The sequence below is a fragment of the Pleurodeles waltl genome, chromosome 2_2 (genome assembly GCF_031143425.1).
Source record: "Pleurodeles waltl isolate 20211129_DDA chromosome 2_2, aPleWal1.hap1.20221129, whole genome shotgun sequence".
NCBI classification, from domain to species: Eukaryota; Metazoa; Chordata; class Amphibia; order Caudata; family Salamandridae; genus Pleurodeles; species Pleurodeles waltl.
In genome coordinates, this window is record NC_090439.1 from 191,578,007 (window position 1) to 191,603,837 (window position 25,831).

General features: G+C 45.8%; 1 protein-coding gene across 2 annotated transcripts in view; it reads left to right on the plus strand.

The window, feature by feature from the left end:
- GABBR2 (gamma-aminobutyric acid type B receptor subunit 2) overlaps positions 1-25,831 on the plus strand; it is a 3,493,747-nt gene that overhangs the window by 1,954,362 nt on the left and 1,513,554 nt on the right. For both annotated transcript variants that reach the window (XM_069219613.1, XM_069219614.1), the window contains exon 8: positions 21,350-21,410. In XM_069219613.1, coding sequence (XP_069075714.1) covers positions 21,350-21,410 — 61 coding nt within the window. The remainder of the gene's footprint in view (positions 1-21,349; positions 21,411-25,831) is intronic.

The window sequence follows — 25,831 nt, forward strand, 5'->3', positions numbered from 1 at the left end:
ACAACACAACTGCACAAACGCATTGTAAAGCCATTGCACTGCACACCTACACATGACAACATTGAACAACTCACAACCAATCAACACCATCACACACTCATACAATGTACCAAATGTCACACCATTTCCACACAACACACAATGCATATTACATAGCCATCATCAAACACACGAACACACACACAACAACCACACAATGGCACACAACACCACCACAACACATCACACCACAAACAATACACAATATAGCTACACACATCCATGTAACTACATAATCATATCCCACATACAATACACACCCATCACAGTGGGACTGATGGCAGTGCCTCACAACAGATGCAGGCCATGCACAACTGCATGCACAACCAACACACACACATGTCACACACACACAAATTAAGGACCACAAACACAAATCCGACACGGAGAGAGAAAGGTAGGACAAGCAGTGTTCAAAGGATGCCAACATCTTGTTGGCCCAGATGTATTAAATTGTGAATATAAATAAATAAATATCAACTATGTACAATAATAGGCCATGGGCCAGTCCAATGTCAGAGGTGCCGAAGGCATACTAGGCACCTCACCGTGCCCAGACGTGACTCCCTGCTGCAAAATGACCTCCACAGGGTAGGGGCATCAAGGGGACAGTCAGACATCTCAGAGGCAAGGGTGGATTAGAGGGGTTTAAGCTTGGGAGGTGGGGTCCTTGGGTTTGGGTTTGGGTGGGGGGGGTCCTTGGGTCTGGGGTTGGGAGGGGGAGCCTTGCCCTTGGGGGGTTGCACACCCACATTCAAACATACAAGCACACATCCATACAGACATACCCACAGACATACACGCACTCATTCCCATACACAGAACACCCCCGCAAGCATCCATGCACTCACACACCCCCTCTACATACACAGACGCACACCCCCATGCACCCACACAACACACAACATCCCCCCACCCCACTCCCCTCACAGACGATCGACTTACCTGGTCCGACGATCCTCCGGGAGGGGACGGGAGCCATGGGGGCTGCTCCGCCGACACCACACCGCCAACAGAACACCGCCACGCCGAATCACAGGACGTGATTCGGTGGGCGGTGTTCTGTTGGCGTGGCAGTGAAGGTGGAGCAACCTCCACTTCCCCCGCTGCCCGCCAGTATGGCCTTTGGCGGCTCTCCGTCGGAAAAAGGACGGAGAGCAGCCAAAATCATAATACACCGAGCGACAAACCGCCACTACTGGTGGTCTTCTGCACGGCGGTCCCTCGGCGGTCTTGTAAAAAGACCGCCGAGGTTGTAATGACCCCCTATGTCATTACATGTCACTACTACCTACACCTGTGTGCTAACACTCACACCTACAACAATACCTGAGTAGAACTGTACTACTAGAGTCATCTCCTTGATGCCAACCAAAGGCATTTTATCTGGCACATCATGCCCTGAATGCTGTATCTATAGCATGGCTGAATACAGATCTCATCTGTCCATTCACCTTCACCCATTGGATGGACTGCTGACAGAACACAACACTTCAGGCCGCTACAGTTACAATACCTGACTACTCCATGTCCACTGTCACATGTCAATTATACTGTATAAAACCCCACTGATAGACCACACAGCATCTAGCTATTATATTACCTGCCTGCCCACTCAGTACATTGATGGCAAGATGGAGTACTACTTGGATCCTGCCAATACAAGTCACACACACAAGCAGTTCACATCTGAGGTGCACCATGTGAATCTGTGGAATACCCATTTCACCAGTCAGACCCAATGCAATAGTCAGAGCAGCTGACCCCCAAAACATACATCACTACTCAGCATACTGCTCACTGCATCAGCCATGGGCAGTGTACCACATATCACACATCCACTGAGTGGAGTATGACAACATATGTACCCCTGGAAGCAGGGGCAGGGGCAGAGGAGCATTGCCCCTCTGACCACAGCGGCAGCCGCAAACCTCTTACCAAAAAACAATAATAAACTGTGTTTATTATCCTTTTTGGTAAAAGGGGCGGGGTCACAGGCTGTGACGAGCACTGAGCAGCGCTCATGTATGTTTGGCCGGCCGTCTAAGGGTGGCCAAACACACATGCGCAGTAGGCTCTCTCCAGCCCAGCAACATAGTTGCCAGGCTGGAGAGAGCATGCACAATCTCCCAGTCTGCCTGGGAGTGCCATGGCAGGGAGCTTCCAGCCAATCCTGATGCTGCTCTGAGCAACCTCAGGATTGACCGCAGGACAGGTTGGGAGCCTGTGTCCGCAGCAGAGGAGCGGATGGAGCATTGCGGCAGAGGCGATGAAGGAGTTAAAAAAAACCACACATTTTTATTCCCCCCCTCGCATGCTGCCCCGCCCCTTCTCCGCAGCGCGTGTCGTGACTGCCTGGAACACACATACCACATCATGGACCAATTCCAGTGCCACCACACATGCAGGAACAGTAGTTGGACTACGCACCATGACAACTACAGCCACACACAAACACCATTCGACAAATGGCAAACCCTGTCACTGAGCCCAGACAGCATACATTTTAGATGGGAATAATGTGCTTTTATGTTGCACACATGGACGGATACCACAGCTTGTACTACAACTACACATCCCACTACCACATAAGCCAGCCTGAGGAGCCTGGATTGGAAATGATCATCACATGAACACTCAATGTGTCATGCCATACCAATACCACTCCAATTCTGACATTACCTATAGCCCAAGGCAAGCTGTAATAGTCATAGGACATCAGATGTACACCCAGTTTAACATATTGACATGATAAAGGCATTTACTCTGCATTGCAGCATAGGAATTTCCAAAGACTGCATTATCTGTGCAATCTTCCCTCATTAAATATAATTTATCAGTATACCGTGGTTGTTTCCGTATACATACCTTACACTCTGTAGATTACCTGTATATGCACAGTCAGCTATCAGGGCAATAACCATGTCCCATTAAGGGCCCTTCATGTGGTGGAAATGTAATGCCAGCCCCACAAGCAGTCTATGCCAGCTACAGCAAACATCACTTCCAACGCGGTGAATGCAACAAAATGCATTTACCACAATGCATTTACAACGTATATGCGTTTGCCAAGTATGGCTTTACCACACATGCCTTTACCATGAATATACCTTTACCACGCATGCCTTTACAACGAATTTTGTTGTAAAGGCATGAATGGTAAAGGTGTATGCATGGTAAAGATTTTAAAGGTAAGTACAGGTACGTATGAAGTGGGTTGAGTTATATATATATATATATATATATATATATATATATATATATATATATATATAGTGTTTAGGGTAGGTAACAGTTATTTGTGGTAATTACACTTTTACATTTTATGGTAAGGGCATTTTTAGGTTTTAGGCTGGGTATGGGTTTTGGGGTGGTAAGGGTATTTTCTGTATTTACGGTGGGTATGGGTTTTGTTGTGGTAAGGGCATTTTTAGGGTGGGTATGGGTTTTTGGGTGGTAAGGGCATTTTTAGGGTGGGTATGGGTTTTTGGGTGGGAAGGGCATTTTTAGGTTTTAGCGTGGGTATGGGTTTTTGGGTGGTAAGGGCATATTTAGGTATTAGGGTGAGTATGGGTTTTTGGGTGGTAAGGGCATTTTTAGGTTTTAGGGTGGGGATAGGTTTTGGGACGGTAAGGGTATTTTTAGGTTTTAGGGTGGGTATAGGGTTTTGGGGTGGTAAGGGCATTTTTAGGTTTTAGGGTGGGTATGGGGTTTTGGGGTGGTAAAGGCATTTTTAGATTCTAGGTTGGGTATGGGGTTTGGGGTGGCACCTCTGTTTCCAAGATGGCAGAGGTCTGGAGCACACTGGAGGAGCTCTGGGCACCTCCCAGGGGAGGTGCAGGTCAGGGGAGTGGTCACTCCCCTTTCCTTTGTCTAGTTTCGCGCCAGAGCAGGGCTGAGGGGACCCTGAACCGGTGTAGACTGGCTTATGCAGAAATGGGCACCATGTGTCCCCATGAAAGCATTTCCAGAGGCTGGGGGAGGCTACTCCTCCCCTGCCTTCACACCATTTTCCAAAGGGAGAGGGTGTAACACCCTCTCTCTGAGGAAGTCCTTTGTTCTGCCTTCCTGGGCCAAGCCTGGCTGGACCCCAGGAGGGCAGAAACCTGTCTGATGGGTTGGCAGCAGCAGCAGCTGCAGTAAAACCCCGGGAAAGGTAGTTTGGCAGGACCCGGGTCTGTGCTACAGACCCGTGGGATCATGGGATTGTACCAACAATGCCAGGATGGCATAGAGGGGGCAATTCCATGATCTTAGACATGTTACATGGCCATATTCGGAGTTACCATTGTGAAGCTACACATAGGTAGTGACCTATATGTAGTGCACGCGTGTAACGGTGTCCCCGCACTCACAAAGTCCGGGGAATTGGCCCTGAACAATGTGGGGGCACCTTGGCTAGTGCCAGGGTGCCCACACACTAAGTAACTTAGCACCCAACCTTTACCAGGTAAAGGTTAGACATATAGGTGACTTATAAGTTACTTAAGTGCAGTGTAAAATGGCTGTGAAATAACGTGGACGTTATTTCACTCAGGCTGCAGTGGCAGGCCTGTGTAAGAATTGTCAGAGCTCCCTATGGGTGGCAAAAGAAATGCTGCAGCCCATAGGGATCTCCTGGAACCCCAATACCCTGGGTATCTCAGTACCATATAATAGGGAATTATAAGGGTATTCCAGTATGCCAATGTAAATTGGTAAAATTGGTCACTAGCCTGTTAGTGACAATTTGAAAGAAATGAGAGAGCATAACCACTGAGGTTCTGATTAGCAGAGCCTCAGTGAGACAGTTAGTCATCACACAGGTAACACATACAGGGCACACTTATGAGCACTGGGGCCCTGGCTGGCAGGGTCCCAGTGACACATACAACTACAACAACATATATACAGTGAAATATGGGGGTAACATGCCAGGCAAGATGGTACTTTCCTACACAACCCCCCCCCCCCAAACGAAGGACAATAAGACTAGCCATGACCTGATGAGTCTTCATTGTCTAAGTGGAAATATCTGGAGAGTCCATCTGCATTGGAGTGGGTACTCCCAGGTCTATGTTCCACTGTATAGTCCATTCCCTGTAGGGATATAGACCACCTCAACAATTTAGGATTTTCACCTTTCATTTGTTTTAGCCAAAGTAGAGGTTTGTGGTCTGTCTGAACAATGAAGTGAGTGCCAAACAGGTATGGCCTCAACTTCTTCAGTGCCCAGACCACAGCAAAGGCCTCCCTCTCTATGGCAGACCAACGCTTTTCTCTAGGGGTCAACCTCCTGCTGATAAAAGCAACAGGTTGATCCTGGCCCTCAGAATTAAGTTGTAAAAGGACTGCCCCTACTCCTAATTCAGATGCATCAGTTTGGACAATGAAGTTTTTGGAGTAACAGGGGCTTTTCAGGACAGGTGCAGAGCACATGGCCTGCTTCAGCTCCTCAAAAGCTTTCTGACAGCTAGCTGTCCACAATACCTTTTTAGGCATTTTCTTGGAGGTGAGGTCATTAAGAGGGGCTGCAATGGAGCCATAGTTCTTAATGAACCTCCTGTAATACCCAGTGAGGCCTAAGAAGGCTCTCACCTGGGTCTGAGTTGTAGGGGGAACCCAATCTATAATAGTTTGGATTTTCCCCTGAAGTGGTGCAATCTGTTCTCCACCTACCAGGTGTCCCAGATAAACCACCTTCCCCTGCCCTATCTGGCACTTTGAAGCCTTGATAGTGAGGCCTGCCTTTTGCAGGGCCTCTAAAACTTTCCATAGGTGGACCAGGTGATCATCCCAACTGGAGCTAAAGACAGCTATATCGTCCAGATATGCTGCACTAAAAGCTTCCAGCCCTTGCAGGACTGTATTCACCAACCTCTGAAAAGTGGCAGGTGCATTTTTCAATCCAAAAGGCATTACTGTGAATTGGTAATGGCCTCCAATGGTTGAAAATGCAGTTTTTGCTTTTGCATCTTCTGATAATTTGATCTGCCAATACCCTGCAGTCAAGTCAAAAGTGCTTAGATACTTGGCAGATGCCAGTGTATCTATTAGCTCATCTGCCCTGGGTATAGGGTGAGCATCAGTTTTGGTTACCTGGTTGAGACCTCTGTAGTCTACACAAAACCGCATTTCCTTCTTTCCATCCTTGGAATGAGGTTTTGGTACAAGTACCACAGGAGAGGCCCATGGACTTTCAGAGTGCTCAACCACTCCCAGTTCAAGCATTTTCTGCACCTCTTGCTTCATGCAGTCTCTGACATGGTCAGGCTGCCTATAGATCTTACTTTTGACAGGCAAGCTGTCTCCAGTATCTATAGTGTGCTCACACAAAGAAGTGGTGCTTGGCACAGTAGAGAAGAGTTCAGAAAACTGACCCAGGAGATTTATGCAGTGGTCTTTCTGCTCAGCAGTCAGACAATCTGCCAGTACTACCCCTTCCACCAGAGCATCTTGTTCTGTGGAAGAGAAGAGATCAGGGAGAGGGTCACTCTCTTCTTCCTGTCCCTCATCTGTTGCCATGAGCAGGGTGAGATCAGCCCTGTCATAGTAGGGTTTAAGGCGATTGACATGGAGCACCCTAAGGGGACTCCTGGCAGTGCCTAAGTCAACTAAGTAGGTGACTTTACCCTTTTTCTCAACAATTGTGTGGGGTCCACTCCATTTATCTTGGAGTGCTCTTGGGGCCACAGGCTCCAAGACCCACACTTTCTGCCCTGGTTGGTACTGAACCAAAACAGCCTTCTGGTCATGCCATTGCTTTTGGAGCTCTTGGCTGGCCTGAAGGTTTTTACTGGCCTTTTTCATGTACTCAGCCATCCTTGATCTGAGGCCAAGTACATAGTCCACTATGTCTTGCTTTGGAGCTTTTAAAGGTTGTTCCCAACCCTCCTTAACAAGTGTTAGAGGACCTCTCACAGGGTGCCGAAATAGGAGTTCAAAGGGGCTGACGCCCACTCCTTTTTGGGGTACCTCCCTGTAAGCAAAAAGGAGGCAAGGTAATAGGATATCCCATCTCCTGCTGAGTTTTTCAGGGAGTCCCATAATCATGCCTTTGAGAGTTTTGTTAAATCTCTCCACCAGTCCATTTGTTTGTGGATGATAGGGTGTGGTGAACTTGTATGTAACACCACTCTCCTTCCACATGGCCTTTAAGTAAGCAGACATGAAATTGCTTCCCCTGTCTGATACCACCTCTTTTGGGAAGCCCACCCTGGAAAAGATTCCCAGGAGGGCCTTTGCCACTGCAGGAGCTGTAGTGGTCCTTAGAGGAATTGCTTCAGGATATCTGGTGGCATGGTCCACTACCACCAAGATAAACCTATTGCCTGAAGCAGTAGGAGGGTCAAGGGGGCCAACTATGTCAACCTCTACCCTTTCAAAGGGAACCCCAACCACAGGCAGTAGGATAAGGGGTGCCTTTGGAGTGCCACCTGTCTTGCCACTGGCTTGACAGGTTTCACAGGACTTACAAAATTCCTTTGTGTCCTCTGACATTCTAGGCCAATGAAACAAGGGAACAAGCCTGTCCCAAGTTTTCATTTGCCCCAAATGTCCAGCTAGGGGAATGTCGTGGGCTAGAGTTAGGAGGAACTTTCTGTACTCCTGAGGAATCACCAATCTCCTGGCAGCTCCAGGTTTTGGATCCCTTGCTTCAGTGTACAAGAGGTTGTCCTCCCAGTAAACTCTGTGAGAGTCACTGACATCCCCATTAGCTTGTTTGACAGCTTGCTGCCTTAGACCCTCTAGTATGGGACAGGTCTGCTGTGCCACACTCAGCTCCTCCCTGGCAGGCCCCCCTTCACCCAAAAGCTCAGCAGTGTCTGCTTCCAGCTCCTCTGGTGTAGGTTCTGCACAGGGTAGAAATTCTTCTTCCTCAGAAGAAGAATCCACTGTAGAGGGAGGGATAGTAGGTAGTGCTTTACTTCTACTAGCCCTAGCTTTAGGGAGCACTTGGTCCATTCTTCCAGGATCCAAGTCACCCTGTCCTTTTTGCTTTTTGGCCTGAGCCCTTGTCAAAGCAAAAATATGCCCTGGAATGCCCAGCATTGCTGCATGGGCCTCCAACTCCACATCTGACCAAGCTGATGTCTCTAAATAATTTCCAAGTAGACAGTCTACAGGTAAATCTGAGGCAACCACAACTTTCTTTGGACCAGTAAACCCCCCCCCCCCAGTTGAGATTTACAACAGCCATGGGGTGGCTAAGTGTGTTGTTGTGAGCATCGGTTACTTGGTACTGGTGACCAAGTAGGTGTTGTTCAGGGTGGACCAGTTTCTCTATTACCATTGTAACACTGACACCTGTGTCCCTGTAGGCCTGAACCTCAACACCATTTATTAGGGGTAGTTGCTTGTACTTATCCATGTTAAGGGGACAAGCAACTAAGGTGGCTAAATCAATAGCCCCCTCAGAGACTAACACAGCCTCTGTGGTCTCCCTAACAAGACCAACCCCAACTAAGTTACCAAAAGTGAGCCCAGCTACTCCCTTGGATTGGCTATTAGTAGGTTTGCTCCCACCACCACTGCTATTAGTAGGGACACTAGGTGTAGCAGTAGGGGTTGTAGTGGTAGGAGGCTTGGTGCTTTTCTTTGGACAACTGGGATCTGTTGTCCAATGGCCTTTTATTTAACATAAATAGCACCATGGTTTCTTTTCTTTGTTTTGATTTGAAGAGGATTTGGACCCACCACCCCCACCAGAGTGTTTTGTGGGCCTGATGAAGACTCATTTTTAGATTTGTCCCCACCCTTGTCAGAAGACTTACCATCCTTCTTCTTGCCATCTTTGTCACCCCCTGTATGAACTTTTCTGTTCACCCTTGTTCTGACCCATTTGACTGCCTTCTTTCCCAATTCTTGGGGAGAGGTCAGATCAGAGTCCACCAGGTACTGGTGCAACAAATCAGACACACAGTTATTAAGTATATGCTCTCTCAGGATTAAGTTATACAGGCTTTCATAATCAGTAACTTTACTGCCATGTAACCACCCCTCCAAGGCCTTCGCTGAATGGTCAACAAAGTCTACCCAGTCTTGTGAAGACTCTTTTTTGGTTTCTCTGAACTTCATCCTGTACTGTTCAGTGGTTAAGCCATAACCATCTAGGAGTGCATTCTTAAGAACTGCAAAATTATTGGCATCACTTTCTTTCACAGTAAGGAGCCTATCCCTACCCTTTCCACTAAATGATAGCCATAGGATAGCAGCCCACTGCCTTGGAGGGACATCCTGTACAACACAGGCCCTCTCAAGTGCAGCAAACCACTTGTTAATGTCATCCCCCTCCTTATAAGGGGTAACTATCTTGTGCAGATTCCTAGAATCATGCTCTTTTGCAGGATGACTATGGGGAATACTGCTGCTGCCACCATGGGTTTCTAAACGCAATTTCTGTCTTTCTCTTTCCACTTCTAAGGACTGTCTATCCAAATCCAGCTGTTGCTTCTTGAGCTTCAGTCTGGTTTGTTCCACTCTCAATCTATTGAGCTCCCTTTCTAACACTCTGTCATCAGGGTGGGTGGGTGGGACATTTCTTGAAACAGAAGTATGGTGAGAATGAACAGAAGGAGACCTGTTCCTAACAGAGGGCACCTTAACAACTTGGCTAACAGAAACAGCACTTCTACTATGATGAGAAGGGATACTCTTACTGTGATGTGAGACAACACTATTAGTATGGTGTGACTCTACATCAGTACCAGCTATGCTAGGTGGCTTGCTAGGGGGCAGGCTAGAAATCTTCCCTCCCACATCTTTTGCTAGGGGTGCCCCAGAATCAGAGTGGGAACCATCAGCTAATTTTTCACCAGAAGTGCCACCTCTGGCTTTATCTTGTTCAACAAGCATGTTAACCAACAGTTCTCTAGAGGGATTCTTCCTTACACTTAAACCTCTTTCTATGCAGAGACTCCTAGCTCCTTTCCAGCTAAGGTGATCATAAGCTTGTTTGGACAGATCAACAGTTTGGCCTGTGCCAGACATTTCAGAAAGTGTTTAAGTGATAGAGAAAGGAAGAAAACGTTTTTTAGAACTTTTATAAAGACAGAAAAAAACTTTTAAAACTTTTTAAGAACTTTTTAGAAAGTTAGAGGTACTTTTCAGCACTTTAGAAAAGAAGTGAGAAAAGAAATGCAAAACTTTTTGGTTAGGTGTACATACACTGAACTTGTTTTGTATATTTTTCTCTTATGAAAAGTACAATGACAAAAGTGGTAAGTAGTTACAAAGTACTTATCCCACTGCTGCACAACCAATGTAGGAGGCTGGACTGGCTTGTAGTGAGTACCAAGGGGTACTTACACCTTGGACCAGGCCCAGGTATCCCTTATTAGTGTATAGGGTGTCTAGCAGCTTAGGCTGATAGATAATGGTAGCTTAGCAGAGCAGCTTAGGCTGAACTAGGAGACGAGTGAAGCTCCTACAGTACCACTAGTGTCATATGCACAATATCATAAGAAAACACAATACACAGATATACTAAAAATAAAGGTACTTTATTTTTATGACAATATGCCAAAAGTATCTCAGTGAGTACCCTCAGTATGAGGATAGCAAATATACGCAAGATATATGTACACAATACCAAAGATATGCAGTATAGTATTAGAAAACAGTGCAAACAATGTATAGTTACAATAGGATGCAATGGGGACACATAGGGATAGGGGCAACACAAACCATATACTCCAAAAGTGGAATGCGAACCACGAATGGACCCCAAACCTATGTGACCTTATAGAGGGTCGCTGGGACTGTAAGAAAACAGTGAGGGTTAGAAAAATAGCCCACCCCAAGACCGTGAAAAGTGAGTGCAAAGTGCACTAAAGTTCCCCAAAGAGCACAGAAGTCGTGATAGGGGAATTCTGCAGGAAAGACACAAACCAGCAATGCAACAACGATGGATTTCCAAACGAGGGTACCTGTGGAACAAGGGGACCAAGTCCAAAAGTCACAAGCAAGTCGGAGATGGGCAGATGCCCAGGAAATGCCAGCTGTGGGTGCAAAGAAGCTGCTACTGGACAGTAGAAGCTGAGGATTCTGCAGGAACGACAAGGGCTAGAAACTTCCCCTTTGGAGGATGGATGCCCCACACCGTGGACAGTTGTGCAGAAGTGTTTTCCTGAAAAAAGACTGCAAACAAGCCTTGCTAGCTGCAAGTCGTGCGGTTAGGGTTTTTGGATGCTGCTTTGGCCCAGGAGGGACCAGGATGTCGCCAATTGCGCCAGGGGACAGAGGGGGCGCCCAGCAGGACGAGGAGCCCTCTCAGAAGCAGGCAGCACCTGCAGAAGTGCCGGAACAGGCACTACGAAGAGGAGTGACATGGTGCTCACCCAAAGTTACACAAAGGAGTCCCACGTCGCCGGAGGACAACTCAGGAGGTCGTGCAATGCAGGTTAGAGTGCCGTGGACCCAGGCTTGGCTGTGCACAAAGGATTTTTGCCGGAAGTGCACAGAGGCTGGAGTAGCTGCAAAAGTCGCGGTTCCCAGCAATGCAGTCTGGCGTGGGGAGGCAAGGACTTACCTCCACCAAACTTGGACTGAAGAGTCACTGGACTGTGGTAGTCACTTGGACAGAGTTGCTGGATTCAAGGGACCTCGCTCGTCGTGCTGAGAGGAGACCCAGGGGACCGGTGATGCAGTTCTTTGGTGCCTGCGGTTGCAGGGGGACGATTCCGTCGACCCACACGAGATTTCTTCGGAGCTTCTAGTGCAGAGAGGAGGCAGACTACCCCCACAGCATGCACCACCAGGAAAACAGTTGAGAAGGCGGCAGGATCAGCGTTACAGATTTGCAGTAGTCGTCTTCGCTACTTTGTTGCAGTTTTGCAGGCTTCCAGCGCGGTCAGCAGTCGATTCCTTGGCAGAAGGTGAAGAGAGAGATGCAGAGGAACTCTGATGAGCTCTTGCATTCGTTATCTAAGGAATTCCCCAAAGCAGAGACCCTAAATAGCCAGAAAAGAGGGTTTGGCTACTTAGGAGAGAAGATAGGCTAGCAACACCTGAAGGAGCCTATCAGAAGGAGTCTCTGACGTCACCTGCTGGCCCTGGCCACTCAGAGCAGTCCAGTGTGCCAGCAGCACCTCTGTTTCCAAGATGGCAGAGGTCTGGAGCACACTGGAGGAGCTCTGGGCACCTCCCAGGGGAGGTGCAGGTCAGGGGAGTGGTCACTCCCCTTTCCTTTGTCCAGTTTCGTGCCAGAGCAGGGCTGAGGGGTCCCTGAACCGGTGTAGACTGGCTTATGCAGAAATGGGCACCATGTGTGCCCATGAAAGCATTTCCAGAGGCTGGGGGAGGCTACTCCTCCCCTGCCTTCACACCATTTTCCAAAGGAAGTCCTTTGTTCTGCCTTCCTGGGCCAAGCCTGACTGGACCCCAGGAGGGCAGAAACCTGTCTGAGGGGTTGGCAGCAGCAGCAGCTGCAGTGAAACCCCGGGAAAGGTAGTTTGGCAGTACCCGGGTCTGTGCTACAGACCCGTGGGATCATGGGATTGTACTAACAATGCCAGGATGGCATAGAGGGGGCAATTCCATGATCTTAGACATGTTACATGGCCATATTCGGAGTTACCATTGTGAAGCTACACATAGGTAGTGAACTATATGTAGTGCACGCGTGTAATGGTGTCCCCGCACTCACAAAGTCTGGGGAATTGGCCCTGAACAATGTGGGGGCACCTTGGCTAGTGCCAGGGTGCCCACACACTAAGTAACGTAGCACCCAACCTTTACCAGGTAAAGGTTAGACATATAGGTGACTTATAAGTTACTTAAGTGCAGTGTAAAATGGCTGTGAAATAACGTGGACGTTATTTCACTCAGGCTGCAGTGGCAGGCCTGTGTAAGAATTGTCAGAGCTCCCTATGGGTGGCAAAAGAAATGCTGCAGCCCATAGGGATCTCCTGGAACCCCAATATCCTGGGTACCTCAGTACCATATACTAGGGAATTATAAGGGTGTTCCAGTATGCCAATGTAAATTGGTAAAATTGGTCACTAGCCTGTTAGTGACAATTTGAAAGAAATGAGAGAGCATAACCACTGAGGTTCTGATTAGCAGAGCCTCAGTGAGACAGTTAGTCATCACACAGGTAACACATACAGGGCACACTTATGAGCACTGGGGCCCTGGCTAGCAGGGTCCCAGTGACACATACACTAAAACAACATATATACAGTGAAATATGGGGGTAACATGCCAGGCAAGATGGTACTTTCCTACACATGCGTTGTTCCATAATACATCTGCCAGCTACAGTAGAAGATGTATATTGTCTCAGTAATTATAGGAGAGTAACACAGTAGCACATACAGATTGGCTACACAGATGGGATTGGACTTACACGTCAGATATACTAATGCAGATGGATGGAGCTGGTCATACACAATGCCTAGGGTGATCCAAACACTCACAACCATTGTATGGCCAGGATGGACTCACACATGTGCCCATGTCCTTGGTGCATCTACACATTACAGACGTGGAGAGAAATGGAAATGGGAAAAGTACATCCACTGACAGCATAGTATGGTCACACATCTACAAAAGATACTCTGACAGGGTGACTGATACCCATTTCGCATTGCTGATGTGCATATAGTATTGACCACAATCACATTTACCCAGCAGTAAGCCACCCAAACCCATTTAAGGGTTGAAACAACGCACTTGCTTGGTGATGGCATGCTAAATCCCATTCTTCTGATGGGCGCTGACCTGGATGGGTGACACAGTCAGAAGGAGAAACTAATAAAGACTGGCACCACATCAACAGCAGTGGACTATACACATCAGACACACCAACTGCCCACAAAAACCCATCATAACGGTTCACACGCCTTAACTCCAAGACCCCTGTATGCCTGTACTTTCTGGACGGTATGCCTACGCCATTCACCCTGAAACACACCCCTATCACACAGGGCAATGGCATTGGGCTCACCTGCTCCTGTGGTGCCCCATAGAGATGTCCATACAGGGGTAGGACCCCTTCCACCAGCTTCTCAAGCTCTTCTTGGGTGAAGGCTGGGGCCCTATCACATGCAGGATGTGGCATGATGGCTCAAAGAGACAGTACACAGCAGCTCACATCTTGGAGGTCTTGCTTGCAGGAGTGTTAGGAGTCAAGTGAGCTAGGCGTCAGTAAATGTCAGTCACAGCTGCTGCGTACATGACCGTCACTGCCGGCAGTGATCAGCATTGGCCCTAGTCCCCCGTTGGCAGGAATATAGACCCATGAGAAGTTGCATGGCGGTTGGGACCAGGTGTTAATACGGCGGGCGGGATACAGCCATTACTGGCGTTCTTTTGGCGGTGCCACCGCAACTCACTTGCCAAAAGACCGCCAAACTCTTAATGAGGGCCTTTGTGTGGTTCACCCTGCAAGGGATTCTGACTGTTGCTTGACCAGGGTTAACACCCCAGTCAACTCACAGTAAGCTTGTTCACTACTTACTGGATCAGTGATCCTCAATTCAGAAAGTGTACTAGACAAACAATGTTGGAATGAAAACTTGTTTTACAATGAGCCAAGTAGGGAAGAAAGTTAGTCCTTTCATAACACTGCAGAGAGAGTTTGTAGAGGTGTCACAAAGTAATGGTTTGAAGTGCATATTGGTTATTTGTCTGTTTTGAAAGAGGTGGTGCATATCCAACAAAGAGAAGTGATGCACTTACAGCTTTCAATGTATTATTGAGGAACTTGAGCCCTTAGGTTTGGAATGCCAACTTCATTTGTCAGGCCAGGGGACACACTTCAAAAATGTAATCATTAGAGTTCATGACCAACACTGAGTATTGATCAGAAGTTTCATTGGAGTTATCATTTAGAAGAAGAAGAAGAAGAAGACTTTATTCGGTATGAAAAAATTCATCCATTAAAACAAATAATCACCAATACATTTGTTAATATAACATTAAAACCATATACAATAAAATCACCCTTCAAGAATATAAACATATAAAACCTCATTCATAAAAACAATAAACTAAAAGAATTCATTCTAAAAACTCTACATTATCACGCCAAGTAATAGCTCCCTTCAGGAATGATCACAGGCCCTTCCACACCAATACATCTGATGCCATTTGCAACCACATAAAAGCAGGACGATATTGCACGAAACCCTTAGGCCTTAGGAGAGGTAATAGAAATTGAGTTCTAAACGGTGCATAAAAAACACAAAACAATGTAAAATAGGACAAGGTCTGTTGGGACACCCCATCACAAGGGCAGGGTCTGATAGATTTTTCCCCATGCTGACCTAACGGGAAACACAGATTGCTTCTAATGATCCCCAAACGGAATCGAGTTATAAGAGACCTTTCCCTCACGTCCTTTATCTCTAAGAGATAGCGCTCAGGACCCACCCACATCTTTATAAAATCCCTGATCGATTTTTTACCTAAAGCCTCCCCCTCCCTCTTGGTCTCCTGGATTCTCAGAAAATTATCCTTAACCCATTTCTTATCACTACTGGTCAGGCCCTCAGGATAATCAAACAAATCCGTCCGCCCCAGATCATGGCCCATCTTCCTGAACACGAGAGAGAGAGTAAAATAGAGCAGTCAAGAAGACCCTGAATAAAGTGGTGTACAATTAGCAAAAACAATCAAAAGATGTGTTGACAAGGAGACTAAAGTAAAAACTGGAGAATTATCAGAGGGGGGCACAGCAACAAGCGATGCAACAAGAAAATCAACTTGAAAGAGAATTCTGAACAAAACGTGCACAACTCCTGAATGGATGTATATGACAAAGATTGGACTGAATGAAAGAGACGTTGATTCAAAAGTTGTTTGGTTTTTGTTTGGAGATACACTCACGTGAACCCCCATGAAATAGTAAATGGATTGAGAAATGATCGATGCTGAATAAATTCCCTGATGAATAAGTGACTTGTTGTCCTGAATTTTGGAAAGACTATTTTCTTTTGAGAATGCTTGTTTTTGATGTTTGAGTTTTAAAACACTGACTATTAATTACATGCATTACTGATTACTCTTTAAAACTTAGAAGATTCTATGCTGAAAGGACTATTTATGCAAATGATGAAAATCTCTTCTAGAAAAGAGAAGATTAGCATGGCTTTCCAAAAGATTTTAAGAGTTCTTATTTAGACTGCACTTATTATTGTGTTAAAGTATGAATATTCTCCTACTGAATTCTTGTATAATTTTGTTGAAGAATTATGGAGGCATAATGAATTTGTCTGATTGTTACATTTCTACCCACTTACCAACTTCTGTTTCAGAAGTTGTTAGTTACATACAGTTACCCTTAATATAAGGATTGCCAATGTGCAGCTTATGATTCCATTATAATGCACCAGAATTATTTAGAAGAGGCTAATGTAGATTATAATTTTCCAATAGCTTGCTAACTTGCTATTAAGTGACTGGAATCATCTGAAAAGCCTATACGCCCTTCAAAGTATTAATGCTGTGCTAAAATACAGAATGTGTGTAAGTAATCTGAAGTACAGAACAACATTATTAAAGAATATAACAAGAAAATATATCATATGTTCACAAAAATGAGGTTGGATTGGAGAGAAGCGCTGTGTGATGCTTTTGTATTAGGACCTGTTATTAATTTGCATATTGCTTTCTGTGCAATGGTTACTTCATTTCTTAAAGGCATATTGCATTTTTGCATTTATTAATGAATTTGGCTTCTGATTATAACTAGCTATTTACTTTTTGATACTGTTAGTTTGAGCTTTACATAAATCTACAAACTGAAAACTTAGTAGTCTTGGCTGATTATTTGAGCACACAACTCCATTTTCTACGAGTTGATCTTCCTTAATGTTAATTGAGTTGGAGCTCCTACAGTGTTGAGACATAATCGGCCCTTTAACTAGGAGGAAACCAACCATTTCCAATGAGCCGGTATCAGTTCTCTTTCAGCTCTCTTGTCTAGCAGAGTCACACTCCATCTTCTCCATAGTTCCAAGCTACACCATAGGTCTACTCTTTGGGAAAGGTGAAAATATTTAAAATGCAAAAATTAGATTGCTGTGAGGCAGATATAGATCCACTGTAACAATGATGGGCATTTTTCCTTACAGCATGGCAAATTCCAAGCAGGTTGGGGGGTCCTAATACACTGTGGGGGCTGCAGCAGTGCTTTCACATGAGCATCACTGTACGATTTGGTGTGGCCAGATGATATCTTCAGTCAGCTGGCCAAAAGCACAAGGGAGCTGGCCCAAGGTAAGAAGAAAGTTTCTGTCAGACTGCCCCCAGCTGTCAAGTCGGACTGCCACAGCTGTCAAGTCCTCAGTTTGTGAGACATGTCAGGGGTACATCTGTACCACTATAAATGTCCCTATGCATCTTCTAGAATCCCCAGTGGTTTTCCTAGGGTGGCAGCTGCAGTCAGGCACTGAGGCAAGTCGTGTGGTTCCTCCAGTTGAGGCCTGTCTTAAATGTTTTTTTCACTCATATCACTACTGGTTATTTCACATTTCATGTTGTATCAATTCTAACTAGTTGGACTACAGCATACATGTGTCATATATAGCAAATTAACACCTAAGAATCAATAATATATTCTTGAGTACACTTATTTTAATAATCAGGTCTTTTTCTCGCTCTCAGAAGACATTAGGATCCTGTGTGAACAAACATTGAAATGAGCTAGATGAAGTGAAATGTTATAATTTGTTAATGCTTGACCCCCGATGATTGACTCTAATTTAAAAGCTTCAGTATCAAACATAAATTCAAGGATTAATACCTCACTCCACACTCTAATCAGCAGATAAAGGTGTAAAGTCCTTGAACGTGTATGGCATAGGTTAAATGGTCCTATGACAAAAAAGGTTCTACTCAGCAAGCGTCAGAAATTATCATAAGGTATTTAAAGAGGCTTGTGTAAAGTACTGTGCTAAGAAAATGAAAGCTAGTCATAACTCCATGAAGGACATTTTTGACATTGTTCACTCTCTACTTTATGTCTCAGACAAGTCTTCTCTAATCAATGTATTAAATAACAAATGTAATTTATTAGCAGAGTACTTTGTACAAAAGGTGAGGGATATTTATAGCAATCTGAAAGGGAATGACATCAACCACAACACAAGGCAGGACCCTCCATCAATGTTTGACTCGCATCTGAGTCCTATCTTAGAGTTATTCGAGCTTATGAGTATGGACTGCTTCCAAACTATTTTCTCTAGCGTTAAATCTGGCTTACCTCTTGGCCCTCTACAACAGGACATACTAGGAAAGCCAGAAGGTGTTCTTTTTCTGATTTTGTTTAGATAGTTAAATCTTTCCATCTTGTTGGCAGTGGTTCTGCTCAGCAACAAACATGTGATGGTTAACCCAGTAATGAAAAAGCCTTAATTAGATCCTAAGCTACATGAAATTTATTGCCCTATCTCTCTTTCGCCAGTCCTGAGGAAACTATTAAAGAAATTCATCAACATGAAATTGGAAAATTATATTGAGGAACATCGCTTACTGCATCCCTCTCAACTAGGCTTGCGGGCAGCTCATAGCACAGAGACCGCCTTGCTCAAAGTTATTGAAAAGCTTTGTGATATTGTGGAAAAGGGAGGGTAAGCTGCTTTGTGTCAGCTGGATCTTAGTGCCACCTTTGGTGTGGCTTCCCACAAGGCCCTGAAAAACAGACTGATGACTGTGGTGTTGGCGGCAAGACACTTGCTTGGTTTACATCATTCCTGGAGGGACGTTTGTTTGAAGTAATCCCCTCTGTTTATTTCCAGGAATTTGCAGCTTGAGCGAGGGGTCGCTCGTGGTTTTGCTCTGCGCTCCATACTCTTTAATTGTTATGTCCTTCTATTGCAAGACTTTGTCAAATCATTTGGTTTGTCAGTAGTGTTGTGTGCTGACAACATTCTGCTGATTCTATCACTGTCTGTTAATGAAGATGGCAGCCCCATTCGTTTTAGAAATCGGATGGCATCTGTGGACAATTGGGCAACTGTTTAAAACTTAATGCCAATAAAATTGAGGTGTTCATGATTTTTAACAAGTCCTCGAACTGGGGCCCTCACATGGTGCTGGAAACATTAGGGCTGCTCCCTGACCCCACCCCCCTCCCTCCCTCCCACCCCTCCTCAACCCCTTTCCCTCCCTCCCACCCCTCCTCAACCCCTTTCCCCCCCTCCCACCCCTCCTCAACCCCTCTCCCCCCTCCCACCCCTCCTCAACCCCTCTCCCCCCCCTCCCACCCCTCCTCAACCCCTCTCCCCCCTCCCACCCCTCCTCAACCCCTCTCCCCCCAAGCCCTAAGCCTGCTATAAAGGGTTTGGGAGTCTGGATCGATAACTTGTTATCATTTGAACACCAAATCAAAGCTGTTACTTCCTGCTGCTTTGGTCTATTGGGGAATTTGAAGACATTTCTTTGGGAATTTCATCTATCGATCCAAAATACTATTGTGCAGGCCATGATCATCTCTCGTCTGGATTACTGCAATATCCTTTATTTGGATATTGCTAAGTACATCAGGAATAAATTGCAAATCATCCAAAGTGCAGTGGGGAGGTTGCTCTTCCATGTGCCTAAATCCATCTTGGTCTCTAAAAAGCTTTTCTCTCTACATTGGCTTCCTGTGGAAACACGTATTCAGTTCAATACCTTGTGTGTCACTCATCTTGGAAGGCTTAAAACTGGTCCACCCATTCTTAATTCCTTCATTGTGATCTCTTGTCCCTCTAGATGACTGAGACAGTGGTAGCTGCCACTCAACGGGGGTGGCAGGGCGGGTGAAAAAAAATGCTTAGCTGTGGGGGAGACGCGTTAGTCTCCCCTCTGTCCTCGTCCTCTTCTTCCAGCTGCACAGGCTCCCAGCCAATCACGGCGATGCTGTCACCAGCATGAAAGCAGTGTCGTGATTGGTCTGAGTGGCCTGCTTCTCCGCTCAGGCTGGGATTGGGAGCCTGGGTATATTCTCTACTCTGCTGTGCAATGCAGCCGGGTAGAAAACATGCAATGTGGGCATGTCTGTTTGGCCAGTCCAACACGGCCGGCCAAGCAGATATGCGCACTTTGGGGGTCATTCCGACCCCGGCGGGCGGCGGGCGCCGCCCGCCGGGCGGAAACCGCCCAAACACCGCACCGCGGTCAAATGACCGCGGCGGTGATTCCAACTTTCCCGCTGGGCCGGCGGGCGATCTCAAGAAGATCGCCCGACGGCCCAGCGGGAAAGCCCCTGCAAAGAGGAAGCCGGCTCCGAATGGAGCCAGCAGATTTGCAGGGGTGCGACGGGTGCAGTGGCACCCGTCGCGATTTTCAGTGTCTGCAAAGCAGACACTGAAAATAATTATGGGGCCCTGTTAGGGGGCCCCTGCACTGCCCATGCCAGTGGCATGGGCAGTGCAGGGGCCCCCAGGGGCCCCACGACACCCGTTACCCGCCATCCTGTTCCTGGCGGTAAAAACCGCCAGGAACAGGATGGCGGGAAGGGGTCGGAATCCCCATGGCGGCGCTGCAAGCAGCGCCGCCATGGAGGATTCCCTGGGCCAGGGGTAAACCGGCAGGAAACCGCTGGTTCCCCTTTTCTGACCGCGGCTTTACCGCCGCGGTCAGAATGGCCCAGGAAGCACCGCCAGCCTGTTGGCGGTGCTTCCGTGGTCAATGACCCTGGCGGTCGGTGACCGCCATGTGTGCACATAGCCTTCCTCCAGCCCCCTCCCTCTAGCCCAGCGCTGCCCCTCCCCTTCTCCCAGGAAAAATAAAATGATAATAACAGCATTATTATAATTTTATTTTTCCTTTCAACACAATTCAGTGGGGCGATGCTCCTCTGCCTTAGTGGAGGAGCCGCCCCTGGACTGACAACATCTGAACTCAATTTGACAACTTTTCTGCGCTTCAAATTAGTCAAGCAGGGAGGAAGAACTTTTTGCTTTTGTGGAACAGTTTGCCAGTCAGGATCTGGAAGCCTCCTCTGCAGTTGCCTCCTGTCACATTTCGGGAGCACTGGAAAGCCCTAGTATAGGGCAGTCATGCATGATATATATGTTCTTTTAACATCACATCACGCCATGTCCTACAAGCTGTTCTAAAGCACTAATATTTTTCAGTGGACTTATTTCACTAGCAGAAACTTTTCCATAACTGACATTATTTCTATGTACCATACCTGTATACCGAATTGAGTCTAAGATATACTAATAAACAGATCTAAATTGAATGATTTGTATTAGTAGAATAAATAACAACCTCGTACCTGATTTTTCCAGCCATTTTATATGTTGTGTATTATATTGTGATCTGTGGATAATTATTTTGTTCATCTGCACATTGCAGAATGTTGCATGACATTTAACATGCATTTCTATTTTAGGGGCAAGTTATGTTCAGAAATGGAGAACGTATGGGAACCATCAAATTTACGCAGTTCCAAGGTAGGGTACTGACACACCTTTACTAATTTTATAAAATGCTTTCTGTATGATGAGCTCGCTGTGTATTTTTGATTTGCAAGTAGCTGAGCTACTGCTGCGACTTTGATAGAGTCATCTTTAAATCAAAATGTTCTTTAAGACTTTCATATGTGAATTTGTCTGCTGTTGGAGAGTCAATAACACGTCAACCGTAAAGCCAGCCCTACTGACCCTCATCCTGAGAGGTGAAACTTTTCTAACTGAACAATCAAAACTTCCAAATAACATCTTTTACACAGAGGTCCTTTAGATAGCTTCTCCAGCCATATTTTTCTTTGCCTACTGTTGTTCCACTCATCAGACATGCTTGCCCTGCAGCATACTTTACAGTGCTCGGTGGTTTGAAGTTATGATATGTTATTACGAGTAAATAATTTTAGTCTCTGTCTCCTCTGCTTCTAGTCCGACTGGTGCAAGTCACTTCCCAAGTTTAAGCTAGAGCTGCAGTTCAGTTTCCTTGGGTGAAGCCTGGAACAGATGAAATATTATAAAGGGGTTGTACTGCTAAATGCTTCTTTTTTGCAGAGTGCTGCTAAACAGCCTCCTGTTCTGCAGCGTTAGGTGACCCTGCACTCCAAGAGCCAGAGACCATGCTATTGTCTTCTTGAATACCTTGTTCTTCTCCCTCAAAGCTTAAACAAAGGCATAACAAAACTGGTACCCGTAAAAGTAAGAACAATAGATACCTTTACAGCTACATTCTTGAGTTATGCTTTTTACATACCATTCAGCGTTGATGTGATGGAGACTAAGGGGCTGATTTAGAGTTTGGTACACAGAGGACTCCGTCTGCGAAACGCTCGGTCCACTCACCCTATTAAGAATTTGTCAGTCTGTCAGCTTTCCATTAGCTGTACTCTTCATTGGCTTCCGTCAACAGAAAGCTTACTCTGATGCCCTGATAGAATGATGGCTATCAGAGTAGGGGCATCACACATCCCGCCATTTTTAACGCTGATAGCCCAATGTCTTTTTATTCTGTCTGCCTCTGCTAGGGCCTGTAAATTAAATGGTTCTAGTGGACCTGCAGCACTGATTGTGCCACCCACTCAAGTAGCCCTTTAAACATGTCTCAGGCCTGCCACTACAGAGCATGTATGTGCAGTTCCACTGCCATGTCGTCTTGCCATTTAAAAACCCTTGCCTAGTCTTAAACTCCCCTTTTATTACATAAAAGACATCTCTAAGGTAGGCCCTAGGTAGCCCAAAGGCACTGTACTGTATGAGTAAAATGAAGGACATAAACTTTTTGTTTTACATGTCCTGGTAGTGAAAAGCTCCCAAATATGTTTTTAATTACTGTGAGACCTACCCCTCTCATAGCATAACATTGGGGATTCCTTAATATATTGATTAAGTGTAATTTCTGATTGGAAGGAGGTAGAGATATGTTTAGTACCCATGGAATTATAATGATAAATCATATTTAATAATAAAGTCACATTTATCATTACAGTGTTAAAAATGCCACTGGGTGGTAAACTCTGCTCCACTGGTGGTGTTCTTGGAGGTTTGCTCACTCTGCTTGGAGGGCAGAGTTTGGAAAAAGCTCTACGAACCGATGCGTGGCGAAGTTTACCGGCTCCCACCAACTTAACCTGTGTAAGAAGTGCGAGAGGCATACAGGGAATGGGAATACCTAATGAAAACAAGCGTTCACCCAGCAAGTACAATGTTACACATGTGCTCACTAGTAGGAGGTAACTGGAACGACAGACCAGCAACCTGTAAGTGTAGTTTTAAACAGCCAAATAACCTTTTTGCCAGGGCTTAATTTTCCTTTTTAAAAATGTATGTAAGTCACCTTTAGAGCAGGCCCTAAATATCCCATAGAGCAGGGTGGATTGCATTTACAGTTTTGTGCATGTACCTTTAACCTTTCATGTCCTGGTAGTGAGAAACTCTCAAATTAGTTTTTCACTACTGTAAACCCTACATCTCCCACAGGATACCATTGGTTTACCTTATTACATTTAATGAGAAATAACATTCAGTCAGTAGCAGGTAAGAATCTTGAGTTTGAAGTCTAAAGAATTGTAATTTAAAGTCCTCTTTAATGGTAAAGTTAGATTTTAAGTCACAAGTTTTGATTTGTATGTAGGTGATTTAAATGTTTATTGTTGTGCAAGTGCAAATTATGTTTTTGAGTTTGTTCAAAAAATAGCTTATTCATTGTTTGTCTTTTGTGTTAGGCATCATTGTTGAATATAATAATATAATTCCAATGACATTGTTCAATTAAACAGTGAGAGCGTTAATTCAGTTACATTTCCCTACTTGAAAAGAGCAGATTGATGAGACAGTGTTGGCATTTTTTCTTGTTTTAGTTATATTGGCCTAGCCTCGCTGTCGTATTGCCCAGACCCCTTTTCTTTTGCAATACTTTTAGAAAGTTTACATTTTCTTGTCCTAACCATATGGTGTCTGCAGCCTGTATCCTAGGTCAAGAAGTAGCAGGTGGTTGCTCTTTGAGCATTACTTCCAGATAATGAGACAAAGGGGAACTAGATGTTGGCAGGACGGGCTATCTCTAACTTGATGAGTGGGAGGAGCTGTCACTTACCATCCTTGCACATCACAAAAACTGTGCCCCAGCACACTCATAAAGGATTTCAAACTAGTATTTTCTGCCCCCAGACAAGCTGGGACAAGGGCAGGGAGGCAGGAAATTCCAAAGACCGCTGGAGGTAGAAAACCTCAGAGCCTTCTCCTACTTTAAAGCTGGCACCAAGTATAAATATTGGACCCTCAGACCCAACTCTACAGTACACCTCTAGACCTGTGAAAGACTGCTGTGCAGTTCTGCTGCAAGAAGGACTGCTATGTTGCTGCCCTGCTTCTCTGTTGCCCTGCTGCCCTTCTGCCTGAGTGAAAAGGAGTGGTCCTGCATCTTGAACCCAGGACCATCAGAGTGACTCCTCAACGCAGGACCTTGCATCGCAGCCTCACAACTTCTCTGAACCACCTCTTATTGACTTATCCTTGACGTTGACGTAGGACTTCGCACCACAGCTCTCCAGAATCGCAGCTGCAAAACGCATCCTTGACACAATACCTTGCATCGCAGCCCATCGGAACTGCTGCGTGACACATCTTCCATGAGGGATCTCACATTGCTCCGCAACCCAGATTAAAGGTTTTTTGGGCCAGATTTACAAGGCCCTAGTGCCTCCTTGCGCCACACTAGCGTCATCTTTTTTACGCTAATGTGGCTCACGAAGGCAGTTTTCAACGCACCATATTTACAAAGTGGCGCAATGGATGCATTGCGCCACTTTGCGACCCTTGATCCACATTATACCTGCATCAGGCATAATGTATGCAAGGGGGGCGTTACAGCATTAGGAGGCCCACAAAAATGGCACCGTGAAAGCTACAAGATTTCACTGCACCATTTTTTACATCATTTTTAACGCCTACTCAAAGCAGGCGCTAAAGTGATGCACCCATTTTAATTAATAGGCCTCCTTGCACTTTGCTGCACTAGTGTCAAAATTGTTCACGCTAGTGCAGCAAAGCACCACAATAACATCAACATTTTTGATGGTATTGGCCTAACATGCACCCTGGTGTGCCATATTATAAATACAGTGCACCTATGGTGTCGTTAGGTGGGGCAGGGTGTAGGAGGCTGGCCTGGCTTGTAGTGGGTACCAGAGGTGCTTACACCTTGTGCCAGGCCCAGTTATCCCTTATTAGTGTAGAAGAGGTGTTTCTAGCAGCTTAGGCTGATAGAAGGTAGCTATGGCAAAGCAGCTTAGGCTGAACTAGAAGACATGTAAAGCTCCTACTATACCACTGGTGTCACATGCACAATATCATAAGAAAACACAATACACAGAAGTACTAAAAATAAAGGTACTTTATTTTTATGACTATATGCCAAAAGTATCTCAGTGAGTACCCTCAGTATAAGGATAAGTTATATACACAAGATATATGTACACAAACCAAAATTATGCAGGTAATAGCAAGAAAAGTAATGCAAGCAGGGCAAAGTTACAATAGATTGCAATAGGAGCACATAGGTATAGGGGCAACACAAACCATATACTCCAAAAGTGGAATGCGAATCACGAATGGACCCCAAACCTATGTGAGCTTGTAGAGGGTCGCTGGGACTGTAGGAAAACAGTGAGGGTTAGAAAAATAGCCCACCCCAAGACCCTGAAAGGTAGGTGTAAAGTGAACCTACTACCCCCAGTGAGCACAGAAGTCGTGATAGGGGGATTCTACAGGAAGAACAAACACCAGCAATGCAACAACAGTGGATTTCCGGACCTGAGTACCTGTAAGACAAGGGGACCAAGTCCAATAGTCGCGACAGTGTCGAGAATGGGCAGGAGCCCAGGAAATGCCAGCTGAGGGTGCAAGGAAGCTGC